Raw genomic sequence first — 17924 nt, forward strand, 5'->3', positions numbered from 1 at the left:
AGTCCTGGGTTTGAATCCCACTTTCACCACTTAATAGCTGTTTGGACGTGGGTAAGTTAATTAACCTCTGTAAGCCTCAGTTTCCCCATCTGTAAAATGGGGATAATAATTGTACCTACTTCACAAAATTGTTGTGAAGATTAATTAACTATGTGATAAACAATGTAAAATGCTTCATGCGGTGGCTGGCTCACAGTAAGTGCTCAATAAATGATAATTAACAATATGCCTAAGACTCAGTGATTCTAGAAACTCCATATGTGTTTTTTTCCCCTAGTTTTGGCTCTATTCTTTTAAAGATTCAATGTCTGCTAAGAGTTCCTTATTCCTTTTATTGAATAGTTATTGTCTCTCCTCATTTCAAAAAACAAAACAAACAAACAAAAAAAACAACATAGTGGTGTCTTCATTAACTGCTTGCCCAGGAGGAAGCAGCGTTAAACAAGAGGACAGGAAATGGAAAATGGAACCTCTCTCTCCTCAACCCTTAGATGCTTCTTCAGTGGTCTCAATATTCACTTGGGCCAGTCAGCTGAACAGGGAACCAACTGCAAGCAAAACCAGGGTAAATTGGTAATTACCAAACTCTTTCTTTTTATGAAAATGTTTGGTTATTTGTCAGACTTTTGGCCCACTCAATATTTCTCAATCTATTCTTTATTCCTCTTGTAAGGTGAAAACCTGGGTGGAAAGGGTAGCAAGGGAGAGAAACAAGTCCCTGGCCCTTGAAACCTCTCCTGTAGCCTGGCGTGAAAGTGGGCTTGTGTTTCCAGAGAAGATATTGTGACCCTGCTGAAAAGAGAAGCCAATCCAAACAGTTGCAATGGTTTTGTATGTCTCTCATGCTCCAGCCTGTTCCTCAGCTGGGAAACATCATGATTTAGAAGAAACCACGATTTCCGCTTTCTCTTGCACTTGCTGTGCGAACATGCAGAAGGTCCCATGTTCTACCCTGTTCTTCAAGCAATGAATAGATGGAGTGTGAGGAGGATAGCATTGCTCCAGCTCCGTCGTGGGTCATGAAAAGAAACTAGATCCTAATCAACAGATTCTCAGAGAGTGATTTAATGTCTCACTGGAGAACTTGTCTCCATAGTATTAAAACCTGACTTTTGGCCAAAATTTACAAAATTGCACCTGTAAACCCTCTCAAGGAACACCCTTGCATGTGCTGCGGTTCTGCAAAGTCCAAACTCATTCGCCTCATTGGTTTCTAGCATGGTTTCAAGGCAGCTTCAAAGGATTTTCTGATGTCTAATTAACTTCACCCTCCTCGGGCTCTTTTCAACTCTCTTGCCCCCACCCCTTTCATCTTAACATCTTTACTAGGCCTGAGAAGACAGAAACACAGACAGCACACTTTGGAAGCCTTGCCTTGCACCCTACAGACAAGGTTATTAGCAAACCACTCTTTTAGTAATTTTCAAGAAGGAAACAAAAATATATCCAGAAGCCATTTTCTGTTACTACTTAAGAATAGTAAAATACTATAAAGTGGGTTCTCAGCATTTTAACAATAAAAAGCAGTGAACAATACTTTAATAGTCACTGTAAACAGTAGCCCACTAGACTGTAATTATTAATAGTTACTTATTGGGCACAGAACAGTCTACTCTGGCAGAGAGATTTCTCTAAGAGACGATTTTGAAAACCAACGTGAGGTGCAAGGTAAAGCTTGCTGGGCTGTGGTGGAAACATCAAAAGCAAGTCCTATTGGCGATGGTGCAAAGAAGAACAAGGCTTCATGGATGGTCACACTTCGTCCACACGGGGTTGTTAGGGACAGGTGTAGGTGGGCAGCTGTTTGTGTGGATATACTAAGAGTCTGTCATTTCTCCATCGCACTAGCCGGGCTTGTGATTCTTCCAAACCAGGACTCAAAGAACCGGGGCAACATCCCTCAAAAAAATCAACCCTGACAGTGTGGGAGAAGACAGAGAGATTCGTTCTCAAAGGTAAGGTGTCTTCTCTCTCAGCTCTGTGGGTCCAAAACCTTGAGAGTCAACTTACCCAAGGATGATTGTGCCCCAGAATGACTTATACCATTCCCAATCTGAACTGCACCAAAATCTAAGCCTGAACTGCCTGTTTTCTGTACAGGTCAGCTCCTTGGTCAGGAGGTCCATTCAGAGAATCAACTTACTATATAGATTGTATACTCTAGTATAGTTTAAGGATATAAAATCAGAATAAAGGAACTTAGGTAGTTCTAAGAGATCTTTTCATTTCTCTAAAGAAACAACTTCTACCACCTAAATATTTCTTGCCAAACCTGTGCCCAGTTATCTGAAGTCAGAACATCCTCTCTCTGGGAAGTGCTGGAGATTCCTGATGTAAATGGACATATCGTAACCATATTTGCTACTTTCTCTGATGGCAATGTTGATTTTAGGAGAAAAGTCAACAGAACACTTTAACAACGTCCTGATTTTTCCAAAAATGACTCATGAAAAAATTTTGACTCAGCAAGTTCGCTTTTAAAAGTTAAAGATTCCCTTGTTTTTTCAGGTGACCTAATCAGGATGAGGGCTGACCCTTTGGGAAGAGCTCCCAGCTGCCACTAATCTCTCCATAATGCCTGCGAAGTCCTATTTCCTCCAAACAAAAAGGGATCTCTTTTTTGAACTTAGATGCCTGCCTCAACTTGAGAAGTAGGCAAAGATGAAAGGACTAGTTGGGACTTCGGAGAGAGCAACAGCTTTATAAGGCAGAGTTGGAAGTGTCTCAGTGCTGGATATGCAACAGGTCTTTCTTTGACTTTTGGTGGACTGGCTGATCAGTTGACTTATTCCTTTTCTAAGCCATTTCCACCCTAACCAGACATTATTCACAGCTCCTTAGTAATTTTCAAGAAGGAAACAAAAATATATCCAGAAGCCATTTTCTGTTACTACTTAAGAATAGTAGAATACTATGAAGTGGGTTCTCAGCATTTTAACAATAAAAAGCAGTGAACAATACTTTAACAGTAACTGTAAATGGTAGCTCACTAGGCTGTAATTATTAATAGTTACTTATTGGGCACAGAACAGTCTACTCTGGCAGAGAGATTTCTCTAAGAGACGATTTTGAGAACCAACGTGAGGTGCAACGTAAAGCTTGCTGGGCTGTGGTGGAAACATCAAAAGCAAGTCCTATTGGCGATGGTGCAAAGAAGAACAAGGCTTCTTTCTTCTCACCCTTCCTTCCTTCCTCAGGTATTTATGCCAATAGTATTAGGGACTTGTTTAGTTACCAATTTGTGACTCCAGAGGTCTGTAGCATCTTTTTTTTCTTCCTATTTCCAACTCTTTTTATACCTTTTTAAACCACTGCATACTCTAGGTCTGACCTGGGCTCTTTTGGCCTCTTTTCCAAGAAACATCAACCTTTTCACATCACACAGAGACCTTTTCCTCAAAGATAATTTGAGTGAGCTCACTCTATTTCAGCTTCACAAGATGTGTAACTTACTCTTCCAAAGTTCCTTAGAATAGATATTATGAACACTCTGGTATTATCATGGAAATGAAAATTTGAAATCATTGGAGTATAAAATGTATTCCATTAAAACAGCATTATTGAATAAGGAACCCAAATAAAATTAAGAAATCAGAGAGACAAATACAGTTTATGTAATTCACATGGGGGAGGAGCTCAATTCCTCTACTTAAGTAGCCTAATGTGATGGAAAGAGGACTAAAAGATCAGATAGGGAAAGAAACATAAATATAATTCATTACATATCTGTTATGTTTCATGTCATTTAATTTCCACATGAAGGCTGATATTGGCTGTGCAGCAATTATGCACCAGTATGGTCAAACCAATTGTTTTCAGCAGGTGCTGCACTGATTGGCCAGTGGCGGGGCTCCACCAGTTGGTAAATAGTTGGAATATCATTAAAACCACAGCAAGTCTACAAAATGGGTATTAATCCTACAAAGTAGTTATTTTTGTCTACATTCCAAAGAGAGGCTTAGCAAAATTAAGTGAATTTACACCCAGTAGAAGTTTTGTGGGAATTACCTCATTTACTCCTTTCTGAATACCCCTTATGAGGTATTATTCCAATTTTACAGATTAGGAAGCTGAGGCTCAGAGAGATTAAGTAAACTGCCCCAAGCTGCACAGGTGGAAAAGCAAGAGTCCAAATTCAAGCCCAGATCTATCTGACTCAGGGGTCCATTCATTTCATTATACCATGCTGCGTCCAAAGGTCTTTGTCCTAAATTTGCCACTAAGCCAGCTCTGTGTCCATTGGTAGAATTTTCTGGATTCCTAGTTTTGTATTGTTGGTCTCAGTAATCTCTGTTTCTTTCCAGCCATAACCATCTAAGTAAAGGTCTAAGTTAAGATCTTTGCTTAAGAAATCAACAAGGCATTTGTGTATTCTCTTGTCATCCCATATGGAGAGATGGGAATGACTAGATGACCAGTTACATCATTTTCCTTGACAAGTTCTCTCTTGTAGAAAGATAGGAGGAACAGCTCAGTGCTCTGGCTGGGTACTTTCCAAGTGTGGCCTGTGGGAATTGAACATATTGAAGGTATAGTTAGTTAATTCCACTTCTGTAACTGAAATTCCCAGGGTGCCAACGAACTTTCTGACTGCAGTGTCTATGCTGCCCAACATTGCTTCTGAGGGACTTTTTCCTTCATTGTTTTGTACCAGAACGAAATTTTGGGAAGCGTTGTAATATAATGCAGTGGAGACTAGATAAGCAATCAACAACAGAAGACCTGGTTTCCAGTCCTGGTTCTTTCATTCCCTCACTGCAGGAGCTCAGGCAAAGAGTTCCCATTCTCCTGATCTCTCATTCCTTAAACCTCGGGGTTGTATTGGGTATCAAATGAGATAATGGTATCGAAGTGCTTTTTAAGCTATACTTTCCTTTAGAAATACATTATTGCACTCAATATTTGACTAGTTACAGAATTCCTTTAAAACCATAGAATTTTAGCACAGAAATAAGTCTTAGATAGCTACTTCGGTGGTTAGAAAAAAAATATTTTATAAATAAAACACTTATTTCAATAGAAACCGTATTAGAAAGAGTAATAAATAAAAAGATGGAAGCAGGATTTAGCTGCCCTGGTTGAAACAAAAACGAGTGTACTTAGTTCCTTGCCAGTTCTGCTCTTTACCCTCAGCGTCCCCTGAGTCCCCTGCTCAAAACTTTAGATTCCCACAGAAACACAGTTTGAAAATCACTTATATCATCCACGCCCTCATGGACAGATGGGCCTGAGATGCAGAGTGGGAAATAGACTCGCCTATTTCTCACAGAGGGAGGGAGAGCTGGGGCTAGAAAGCACACAACTTGCATGCAGTATGGCAATATATTTTTCTTGTGTAATGGTAATTTTTGGTTTTTTTTTTTTTGTTTTTTTTTTTGTTGTTGTTGAGACAGAGTCTCACTCTGTTGCCCAGGCTAGAGTGAGTGCCGTGGCGTCAGCCTAGCTCACAGCAACCTCAGACTCCTCGGCTTAAGCGATCCTACTGCCTCAGCCTCCCGAGTAGCTGGGACTACAGGCATGCGCCACCATGCCCGGCTAATTTTTTCTATATAGATTTTTAGTTGTCCATATAATGTCTTTCTATTTTTAGTAGAGATGGGGTCTCGCTCTTGCTCAGGCTGGTCTCGAACTCCTGACCTCAAGCGATCCACCCGCCTCGGCCTCCCAGAGTGCTGGGATTACAGGCGTGAGCCACCGCGCCCGGCCGTAATGGTAATTTTGATTGAGGGATAGGCAAGCCTACCTTACTGGACATAAAGTATCTGAATTAAGGTAAATACACTTTAAATAGATTGTTTTGATTCGGGTATTCTGATGTGAGGGCTATAAGTCTAGATGGTCTGACTTCCTGACTCTTTTTGTGTTTTAAAAGTACACATCTTAGGCCGGGCACGGTGGCTCACGCCTGTAATCCCAGCACTCTGGGAGGCCAAGGTGGGTGGATCACTCGAGGTCAGGAGTTCCATACCAGCCTGAGCCAGAGCAAGACCCCCGTCTTTACTAAAAAAATAGAAAGAAATTAGCTGAACAACTGAAAATATATAGGAAAAATTAGCTGGGCATGGTGGCGCATGCCTGTAGTCCCAGCTACTCGGGAGGCTGAGGCAGTAGGATCGCTTGAGCCCAGGAGTTTGAGGTTGCTGTGAGCTAGGCTGACGCCACGGCACTCTAGCCTGGACAGCAGAGTGAGGCTCTGTCTCAAAGAAAAAAAAAAAAAAAAAAGCACACATCTTAGTGTCTTTCACATAATAGATGCTAAACATGTGTTAATTCTCTTCTGGTTTTACTGAAAACAGGAGACATTTGGACAACCATAAGTCAGGGATGTAAAGAAAAGGGAGAGGAGGAACTCAGGCACTTGAATATAGATTCAGATCATATTGAGGGGCAAACATGGAGTTAGTATTACTATTCTTAATCACCTTCCCCACTTCCCACTCTCCTTAGCATCCCCCCCTCCACCCTTGAAAATCATCCAGTTTGATCTTCAAGTCAATGCACTAGAGCTGGCTGCCTTCCTGCCATAGGACTTCATCCAAACCTACACCCACACAAGCCATGTGTTTACTCCCTCCTGTATCTCATTAAAGGCCATGTTGATGATCCAAACAGATTGGGAAAATTATGTTTGGGAAGAAGACTGTATGCCTGGATACGCTTGGCTAGGGCAGAACTTGCTTGTCTGCAGAAGTTTACTGATGAAAGAGGGAATTCTGCTTCCTATCCTCTCAGGATATAGTCTGTAATAAAGTTGCATTTGTGTTGTACTTTATACTCTCCAAAGAACTTTTGCAGATGTTATCACATGTGATCCTCACAAGAAACTTGTGATTGAGGCAGAGTTAGTTCATTCAATAAGTATTTAATGCATCCTACTACGTGCCAAGCCTTGTGCTAGGCCTTGGCTTAAACATATGAATAAGGTTAACTCCTACTCATCCTCCCGGCTCAACACAAGCATCATTTTGTGGAATTTTTTCAGAGCGAACTTCCCTTTCCCCCCCACCCCTTCTCTCCTCATATCCTGCTTGTATCCTTCATAGGACTTATCACAATTTAATTATAGATTTATTTGTTTATTGTCTGACTTCCCTACTCACACCGTAAGCTTCAAGAGTGTTAAGACTTTGTCATGTTCCCCACTGAATCCCCACACATAGCACAGTGGGGAAGATTTCACAGTCTGGTAAAAGGAAACAGACAAGCACACGCAGAAACATAATAAACTAGTCTCGACACCTTGGAGGAAGTTTGCTTAGAGTAGGGGCCTAACAACTAGAAGAACAAATTCTGTGTCAGAAAAAGCTTCCCTGTTGGGGTTGCATCTGAGCTGAATCTTGAAAGATTATATGGGAATAAAGATGGGAAAATATCCCCCCAAAGAGAAAGCAACATAGACAGTAGCATGAAGGCATAAAACAGCATGCCACATTCTAAAAACTGTAAGTATTCTGGTAATTTCTGGAGCATGTAAGAGTGAAGCAAAAGGTGTGAGTTGGTGAGAGACGAGTTTGAAGGAGCAGGAGCCAGGTTAGCAAAAGGACTTTGAATGCTGTGCTACCAAATTTGAACTTCATTCCATTCACAATAGTAACAGCTACCATTTAGTGACGACTTTCATTCACAATAACAGTAGCTACTATTACTGACTACGAACTTTGAGCTGAGTACTTTACATACATTTTCTTTTTAAAAACTCTGTATTATAAAAAATTTCACACACATGTAAAAGCAGAAAAAATGGTATAATGAACTTCCATGTACCCATTACCCAGCTTCAGCAATTATCAACTCATGCCAATTGTTCTGGTAACCTATTGCTGCATAAAAAAACTACCCTCCAAACTTAATGGCATAAACAACAAGGATTTCAGTACATCCAGCTATTGGGGAGCCAGGAGTTTGGGCAGGGCCTGCCTGGGCAATTCTGCTCCTTGTGGCACCACAGCCACTCAGTAGTACTCAGCTGGTAGATGAGCTGGTCGAGAGGGTCCAAGATTCCTGCACCTGAGGCCTTGATGGGAATGGCTGGACGGCTGAGAGGAGCTGGAACTGTCGACTGGAGTACCTAAATGTAGCCTCTCTGGCATGACGGTCTCAGGGTAGTCAGACTTCTTATTGGCTTCTCCCTGAGCAAGTATCCCAAGAGAACTATGTGGAAGCTTCATGACCTTTTCTGACCTTGCCTCAGAAGTCACACAGCATCACTTCTGCTATGTTGGTTCCAAGTGAGTTATAAGGCTTGCTAAGATCCAAAGAGAATGGAATTAGATTCGACCTCTTCCAGGGGGCTGGGTGGCAAGGTCACATTGTAGAAGAGCACATAGGATGGGCAATATTGTTGCAGACATATTTGGAAAACATAATCTGCCACATCAGTCCTGTTTCATCTCTGCTCCTTTCTGCACCCTCTCCACTGTCATGGACTATTTGGAACTAAATCTCAAGCATTACATTTTCATCTGCAAAAATGTCTGCATATACAGACTCATTTAACACAGTGATTGCCATATGAGTTGTATTTAACTCACGCTAGTTCTGAGCCTGGGGCCTCGTGAAGCATATGTAACTCACATGTCTCTTCACCTTAGGAGCCGTGAGAACTATTTTTCAAGTATAACTCATGCACAGAAAACAATAAAAGATAACAAATTTTTCATTAAATTAGAAAAGATCATTTTGTTTTCAAAGTTTTTATTCTATTTTTCATAATAAAACACCTTGGCCCCAAAGAAAATTTTTTTCCCAGTGTAGCAGTCAATGTGTTAATTGTCACCCCACCCTGTGAGGTTAGACATTTTTTGTTTGCCATTTTACAAATGAAGAAACTGTAACCGAAAGAAGTTTGTATCACTTGTCAAAAGTCACAACACTAGTAGATGGTTCAGGCAGGACTTGAACCTATTAAAAATATGTTTGATTCTAGTGCCTATCCTCTTTCTATATTGCTATTTTATAATAGGAAGCCTCTGATGGATTTTATTTTATTTATTTGTTTATCTTTAGAGCCAGGGTCTCACTATGTTGTCCAGGCTGGACTGTGGTAGCGATTGACAGGCATGATCATAGCACACTGCAGCCTCGAACTCCTGGGCTCAAGGGATCCTCCTACCTCAGGCTCCCGAGTAGCTGGGACTACAAGCGTATGACACCATGCAAGCCTTCCTGAAGGATTTTAAATAGGGAAGTAATATAATCTTGGCCTATTGAAAAGATCTTCCTACTTGCAATGTAGAAGGTAGACTGGAAGGGGCCAGAGTGGGGACAGAGAAACCAGCTAAGAGGCTGTAATTAGTCTAGGCCAGTGCTTCTCAAATTTTAATGTGCATATGAATCACCTAAAGATCTTGTTAAAATGTGGATTCTGATTTGGTAGGTCTGGAGTAAAGCCTGAGATTCCGCGTTTCTAACAAGCTGTTCCTTGGCTGAAGACCACGTTTTGAGTAGCAAGGGCCTAGGCCAAAGATGACGAAAGTGTGAACCAGGGAATTGATATTGGAGAAAAGAGGTAGCAAAGGAAAGAAGACAGAATCTGTAGGAATTGTTTATCAATAAGTAGTACCATTCTAATTTTCCAGTTGATTTACAGGAAGGGTTAAGGGAGCTCAAAGATGATATACCTAGTTAGCAACTAAGTTAGGACCAGAAACCAAACCTGACTATTTCTCATCCCACTTATTTGTTACCCAAGGGAAAGCACACAGTATGGCCACAAAGCATTAGCATTCCAAGTAAAATCAAACAATGAAAGTCTTTCACCAATGCATTACACACAAAATTTTGTTCACATTTGCTTCATTTTAAGTTTATCTTCTTTGGCTGGGCAGGGTGGCTCAGGCCTGTAATCCTAGCATTCTGGGAGGCCGAGGCGGGAGGATAGCTCGAGGTCAGGAGTTCGAGACCAGCCGGAACAAGAGCAAGACCCCGTCTCTACTAAAAATAGAAAGAAATTATCTGGACAACTAAAAATATACATAGAAAAACTTAGCCGGGCATGGTGGTGCATGCCTGTAGTCCCAGCTACTCGGGAGGCTGAGGCAGGAGGATCGCTTGAGCACAGGAGTTTGAGGTTGCTGTGAGCTAGGCTGACGCCACGGCACTCTAGCCTGGGCAACAGAGTCAGACTCTGTCTCAAATAATAATAATAATAATAATAATACTAAATAAATTTATCTTCCTTAATTATTTCTTAAACTCTTTGTGCCTGCCACCGTTTCTCTAGCATTAGGTAGAACATATCACCAAAAAATCATGTGTTTTACTATATTAAGTTAAATAAAGCAGCATTTTATGGTGTTTAGTTAAGAATACTAGGATATCTAGGAGCTATGCTCCCAAGTCACTGGGCACTTTTATCCTAGATTTAATTGAGAAAAAACTTTACAGAGAAGGCAGGATTTGACCTGGATCTGACAGGATGGGAAAGATCTAGATAGGATGGAAAGAATGAGGAAGGCATTTCCAGAAGTAGAATGGTGAGAATAAGATCCAGGAGCAGGAAAATACATGTGAACTGCATAGGTGGTCTTTTCTGCACCAGTTGTTTTGGAGAGAATTCCTATTGCAATAGAATGCCTACCACTTAGGGAGATGAGAGGTGGGGGTGGGGGTAGGATGTGACAGTGACACCAAAGAGATGAATATCAATCATATCCACATATCCTCTGTCTATCTGAATGGGCATGTGTTTAATGACTATCAAACCCCCAGAGGAGGAGGGGGAGGCTCTCTAGCTGTTCTGTTCAGGCCCTGACCACTCCCTCCCGTGCCCAGGAAACATTCACAAATGCAAAGGCTCTATATTTAACCATCTGAGGAACTGCCAGACTGTTTTCTAAAGCAGCTGCATCATTTTCCTATCTCACCAACAATGTGTGAGGGTTCCAATTTCTCCATATCCTCACCAACACTTGTTATTGTCTGCCTTTTTGATCATAGCCATCCTAGTGGATGTGAAGTGGTAGCTCATTGTGGTTTGGGTTTGCATTTCCCTGAGGGCTAATGATGTTGAATGTCTTTTCATGTGCTTATTTCCAACTGGCTCAGGATTGCTGATTATAGGCATCTATACATATGACCCAGCAATTCTACTCCTGCGTATATGCCCAAGAGAATTGAAAACATATGTTCACATGCACAAAAATTATGCAGGAATATTCATAGTAACATTATTCATGACAACTAAAAAGTGGAAACAACCCAACTGTTTATTCATTGGTGAATGCATAAACAAAAGTGGTATATCTGTACAATGAAACATTATTCAGCCATAAAAAGGAGAAGTACTGATATATACTACAAGGTGAATGAACTTTGAAAACATTATGCTAGGTGAAAGAAATCAGACACAAAAGGTCACATTATTCTATTTATATGAAATATCCAGCATAGGAAAATCCATAGAAATAGCAAGTAGAATGGTGGTTCCCAGAGGCTGGGGGGAGGATGAATAGGGCTGCTTGATGGATATGGGGTTTTGTTTTGGAGTGATGGAAATGTTTTGGAACTAGATTCGTCCCACTGAATTGTTCATTTTAAAAAGCTTAATTTTCTGTTAATTTCACCTCAAGGAGCCAGTTGGAGCTGTCTCCAGCCTACCATTCCTGAAGATTTTGCCCTCTTAAGGCAGAAAGATCCCACTGTTTATGCCTTATGATAGTCATATACCACCACTGAAGCAATGAGTACAGAAATGACTAGCAACTTGAATGGGAAGGAGATGAACCCCTGGAGGGCAAGAATTTTTTTTTTTTTTTTTTTTTTTGAGACAGAGTCTCACTCTGTTGCCTGGGCTAGAGTGAGTGCCGTGGCATCAGCTTAGCTCACAGCAACCTCAAACTCCTGGGCTCAAGCGATCCTATTGCCTCAGCCTCCCGAGTAGCTGGGACTACAGGCATGTGCCACCATGCCCGGCTAATTTTTTCTATATATATATTTTAGTTGGCCAGATACTTTCTTTCTATTTTTAGTAGAGACGGGGTCTCGCTCTTGCTCAGGCTGGTCTTGAACTCCTGACCTCGAGCGATCCACCCGCCTCGGCCTCCCAGAGTGCTAGGATTACAGGCGTGAGCCACCGCGCCCGGCCAAGAATTTGATAGTATCATAAATATATTACCCCATCTCCTCTCTGTCTACATCTCTATCTACCTTCCTACTCACCTTTATTGAATACTTAGTATGCGGCAGACACTGTGCTAACACTTTATTATGTTACTTAATTCTCACAACAATTTTATATATGGGGAAATTGACAACTAGAAATAACCAAGATCACGCACATCTAAGAAGTGGCCGAGATGGGATTTAAACTTTGGTTTCCTATAGCCATGTTCTTACATTCAAATGGAAGTCAGGGGTGGCCATGGGAGTGGCCCAAAGCCATGTTCCTTGGGTAGCCTCCTCAGGCCATGTGGAAACTGCAAGTATGGCTGCTTGCCAAAGACTTCTGGCCCATTTCAGAACTGGTGGCCTTGGAGCCTTCTGAAGAACCACGGGGTCATGGGACCACTTAGCTGTCTGAAATGATCTAGTCAGGACCATGGGACATTGGCCTGATCTGAGGCGTCCTTTGTCATCTCTTTCAGAAAATTCAAAGAGGAATTTAAATATTTGGGTTTTTTGGGGGGGGAGAGGAACTGAGATGTGTATTGTTTCCAGGGACCTTTGAGACCATCTTTTCTAAAGACCCCACTTACCAGATAAAGAAACAAGCTTATAGAGGGAAAATGACTTCCCTAAGATCACACAACCAATTCTGTCAAGTATCGCAACTTAGATGAGGAAGGAATTAGAAGTTTGTCCACATTCTCAAACTCTCCATTTTCCACTCTTCCTTTTTTTACGTTCTTTCTTTGGTTCTCTAATCTGGATATGCTTTCATAAGAGTCTAGTATACTTATTCAAACCAAGGTATAATAAGATAAACTTGTTTTTAAAAAATCTTTATTATAGAATGTTCATATATTATACATTATTTATTTATAAATATGTAATTTATACATATATAATTATATTTTACTGAATGGGTGATTTATTGACTGTTGGAGTATTTATTTATTTTGAGACAGAGTCTCGCTCTGTTGCCCGGGCTAGAGTGAGTGCCGTGGCGTCAGCCTAGCTCACAGCAACCTCAAACTCCTGGGCTCAAGCGATCCTCCTGCCTCAGCCTCCCGAGTAGCTGGGACTACAGGCATGCGCCACCATGCCCGGCTAAGTTTTTCTATATAGATTTTTAGTTGTCCATATAATTTCTTTCTATTTTTAGTAGAGACGGGGTCTCGCTCTTGCTCAGGCTGGTCTCGAACTCCTGACCTCAAGCGATCCTCCCGCCTCGGCCTCCCAGAGTGCTAGGATTACAGGCGTGAGCCACCGCGCCCGGCCAGACTGTTGGAATATTTTAAAGCAAGACCGGACAGCATACCATTGCAAGGTATATATTCATAAAGCAAAGCAGTGTGATATATAGCAAAATACAAACAAAGACAAAGCCTACACCAGGCTGAAGGTAGGAGACATAAACCTTGTTTTACTTAGCTCTGCCACTAACTAGCTATATGATCATGGGAAAGTTGTTTAAGCCCTCGGTCTCAGACTTCTTTCCCTTAAAAAAAAAAAAAAAAAAAAAAGATTTTATCACTTAACAACATTAACATTCTATGACAATTTAAATTCGTGTAGGGATATTTAAATTTTAAAATGGATCAAGTGTTTAGTGTTCCCCAGTTATCTGGCAAAGGAAAATGATTTTGGGGAGCATTATTTAGAGTTGTAGGGGTAGGAGGGGAATTGTTCAGAGGTCTTAAAGTCATCCTTTGCAAGCAGCTGCCAAAACATTTCCACAGAAGGCTGATTTTCACTACCACAACTGCCAAGTGTGGCTCTGAGAAATGCAAAATTACGCCATCATTCCTCTTTACTAGTGGACTTTCAGGATTCGTTGTTTAAATAGCCTGAAGATCATCTATCAGAATTAAACTGGGAAACTATGCTGTAAGGATAAAATGTTTTCCAGCTTCAAACAAGTTTCCATTTTCTGAAGTATCCAAACATACTACAAGTTGTTTAATCATAAGGGGTTTCTTTTCTTTCTTTTAATGCAGTTTGTGAGAGGTTGGCGGAAGGCTGTTTGGAAGTTGAATGCTGCCATCTGCTGGTTGTCACTCAGCACTCAGCTGGAGTAGGGAAATCTTTCTGCCAAGTCGACTCACAGCAAAAAACAAACAAATCCCCCCTAAAGGTCTAAGATGTACAAATCAAAAAGCAACTTAAATACTCTTATGGCTTATTATTTTATCGACAAATGTATTCTTTTTCTAATGTAAGTAAATTCAAAAATTTGTAAAATATGTTAAAGTGAATGTGGGAAAACACAAATTTCCGATTGTTCCCACATTCTAACATGTGTTGGTCCGTTTTTTCTGATCTTTGTTTATTGCATTTTGGCAATGCTCTTCCATTCAACAAATATTTATTGAACACCTCCTATACACACACACACACACACACACACACACACACACACGAGGCACTTTGTTAGGCACCGGGGACAAAACAGTGAAGGAAAAAATCTAGAAAGTCCCTGCCCTCACAGAACTTCAATTCAAGGCTAGGGGCAACAATAAACAAATGAAGATATAATTAAAAGTTAGATCATGGCAAATGATGTGAAGAAAAACAAAGCATGATAAGGGGATATAGAGTGATTAGAGTGCCATTTCAGATAGGGTGGTCATGGAAGCTCCCTCTGAGATAGTGGAAAAAGTGACATTTGAGCAGCAATTGGAATGACCAGAGGGAGGAAGCCATGCAAATGTGTTGGGGAAGAGTGCTCTAGGGGAAAAAGTGTCCAAAGCAGAGACAAGTACAAATGCCCTGAGGAAGAAGCGTGCTTACTGTGTTAGAGGCTTAGCAAGGAAGCTAGTGTGGCTGAAAGGGTGTGGGGGAGATAAGAACTAGAAGGAAATAAGATAGAAGAGCACAGCCAGGGATCAATCGCAAAGGGGCCAGACCATGTAGAGACAACTTTGTATGGTTTTCCCCCATTTAAATCCATTTCACATAAAAGAGCTGCATCTTCAATGATGAGCAGGGTCCACAGTCAGCAAAGGAGGGAAAAAGCATCCTGGAAAGAGACGATATTGAAGCAAAGGCATGAATGCTACAGAGGTTAAGAATATGGGCTCTGGTGTTACCGAAAGTTGGGCACTTGTATGCGAGGCCACATCAGAAAAATGAGGACAAGTGGTTGAGGAGAAACAGAGAAGTTTATTACTTTGCTGGCAAAGGAGGGAAATGGTAGACATTCTCGTCTCAAAATCCAAATTCTTGTCCATAAGCAGAGCTACAGAGCTTTCAAAGGGAGGGCCCTCAGTTCTAGGCTATTGTCTAATCAGCCCATCTCTGCTCATTTCAGTCTAAGACAAAGACCGTGTCCCTTGCCCATCTGGGAGGCCAGTGCCAGGCCTGGGAAGGTTGAGCTATCTCTTGTAACACAAAGAACACAAAGGACAAAAGACATTCCTCCAAGGCTCTGACCACCTGCCTAAGACAAGAATGCAGGCCAGGCTGCAGTTCCCAAAAAGAGTGGGGGAAGTTTTAAAGAGACAGAAAATATTTTTGCTGTTTTTTTTTTTTTTTCCTTCAGGCTGTTCCCTGTTACACTGAGACTTGAGAGATTTGGATTCAAATCCCAGCTGTGCCACTTCCAGCCATACCATGATTACTTACCCCCTTCCCTAACCAATAAACAGATTGTAATTGGTACATGATAGGCCCTATCTCTAGGAACCCTAGGATCAGATGAGGGTGACCACACTGAGGGAGTCCTGCAGACCCAGCCAAACAGAGGGTCACCCAACATCCACTATTATTTATTAGCTAGAGTGTTAGAGTGGGAATGTAGTAGAGGGGAGTGAAGGAAGGAGCTTGATACATTAAAAAGTAAGTAGAAATATTGAGACAGATGGAGAGAGGGAGACAGGGGGTAGGCACTATAATTTCACCTGATCTTGGGTAGGAATTTTGCTTACCACTGAGGAGTAGTATACTGTATAATCTCAAACTTTAGTGTGTACCAGAATTCTCTAGAGGGTTTGTTACAACACAGATTGCTGGGGCCCACATCAGAGTTTCTGGTTCAATGGACCTTGGGTGAGGTCTGAGACTTTGCAAGTTCCCAAGTGATGCTGATAATGCTGGTCTGAAGACCACAGTTGGAAAATTAATGCTATGATTGGTGGAGGCTAGGATTGGTGAGGCAAAAATAGAAAACTCGGTTTGTCTGTTTCTTTGTTCACATGCTGCCAAATGGCTAGAGTGCTTATCTCTGGGCATTGTCCAAACTGATCATTTGTGCTCCTGTACTTTTAAAGTTATTTAAGGTAGAGATGGAGAGAATTGTGACTTATTAATATATGGCTGCTGCTTAACATAGAAAAAAGACCATTTGAAGCTTGCAAAATATTGGTAGGTTCATTGCCTTATGATGTCTCTCATTACCTGTTTTTACCCATCAGCAAACAAGACATAGAAAACAGTATATGGGCCGGGCGCGGTGGCTCACGCCTGTAATCCTAGCACTCTGGGAGGCCGAGGCAGGTGGATCGCTGGAGGTCAGGAGTTCGAGACCAGCCTGAGCAAGAGGGAGACCCCGTCTCTACTAAAAATAGAAAGAAATTATCTGGACAACTAATATATATATATATATATATATATATATATATATAAAATTAGCTGGGCATGGTGGCGCATGCCTGTAGTCCCAGCTACTCGGGAGGCTGAGGCAGTAGGATCGCTTAAGCCCAGGAGTTTGAGGTTGCTGTGAACTAGGCTGACGCCACGGCACTCACTCTAGCCCAGGCAACAGAGTGAGACTCTGTCTCAAAAAAAAAAAAAAAAAAGAAAAGAAAACAGTATATGTATCCTGTATTATCTGGTGATGAGGGTATGAGAAAACAAGCCTTTTCATATTCTGGTAGTGGGGATGTCATATGGTACAACCTTTCTGTACAGCAATTTACCTATACATGTAACATTCTAAATATGTACTATTTGACCTAGCAACTCTACTTCTGGAAAATTATCATATGGAATGAATCAGAGATGTACTGCAAAGAGATAGGTGCATGGAACCTCATCACAAGCATAATTTACAAAAACTCAAACTGGAAACAGCCTAACTGTCCATCAATGGGGAATTAGATAAATACCGTAAAAAGCTTTACTGTGGAAGAAATCGTAGTGACAGGAAAATAAATATGGACCTAGATATTATAATTGTTGTATGTGTGTATGTGATAATTTTGGGTATTTTGTATTTCATAAGGTTTCTGCAACTAACGTGTATTGTTTTATGACCAGAAGAAAACTCTCTCTCCAAATCACTTGATACAAATTACATTAAGAAGCTTCAGGCATATTGTCTTTCTCTAGCAATGCTACAGCAAAGTCTACAGACCTTAAATCAAACTGATGATCATTTTGCTTCTCAACACAATGTTTTTTTTTTAATTCAGGATATTATGGGGGTACAAACATTTTGGTTACATGTAATGCTTTTGCCTTGCCCAAGCCAGGGCTACAAGTGTGCCCTTCCCCCATACAGAGGGCTCTGCTCCACCTCCATTAGTTGTGGGTTTACCCCCCACCTGACCAGCACCCAGTGAGTATTACTACCATGTGAGCACCTTAGTGCTGATCAATTAGTACCAATTTGATGGTGAGTACATGTGGTGCTTGTTTTTCAATCCTTGTGATACCTCACTTCGAAGGATGGGCTCGATGTCTATCCAGGATAGTATAAAAGGTGCTAGTTCACCATTGTTTTTTGTAGTTGAGTAGTATTCCATGGTATACATATACCACATTTTATTAATCCACTCATGTGTTAGTATGAAAGTCTTTACTGTCTGTTAATTTGGTTCAGA

The 17924-nt window shown here is 41.2% G+C and overlaps 1 protein-coding gene across 1 annotated transcript in view; it reads right to left on the reverse strand.

The window, feature by feature from the left end:
- Positions 1-7952: 7952 nt before the first annotated feature.
- LUZP4 (leucine zipper protein 4) overlaps positions 7953-17924 on the reverse strand; it is a 40730-nt gene continuing 30758 nt past the window's right edge. The window contains 1 exon segment of the mRNA XM_069464212.1: positions 7953-8129. Coding sequence (XP_069320313.1) covers positions 7953-8129 — 177 coding nt within the window.

Source organism: Eulemur rufifrons, chromosome 30 (assembly GCF_041146395.1).
Source record: "Eulemur rufifrons isolate Redbay chromosome 30, OSU_ERuf_1, whole genome shotgun sequence".
In the NCBI taxonomy this organism is placed as follows: domain Eukaryota; kingdom Metazoa; phylum Chordata; class Mammalia; order Primates; family Lemuridae; genus Eulemur; species Eulemur rufifrons.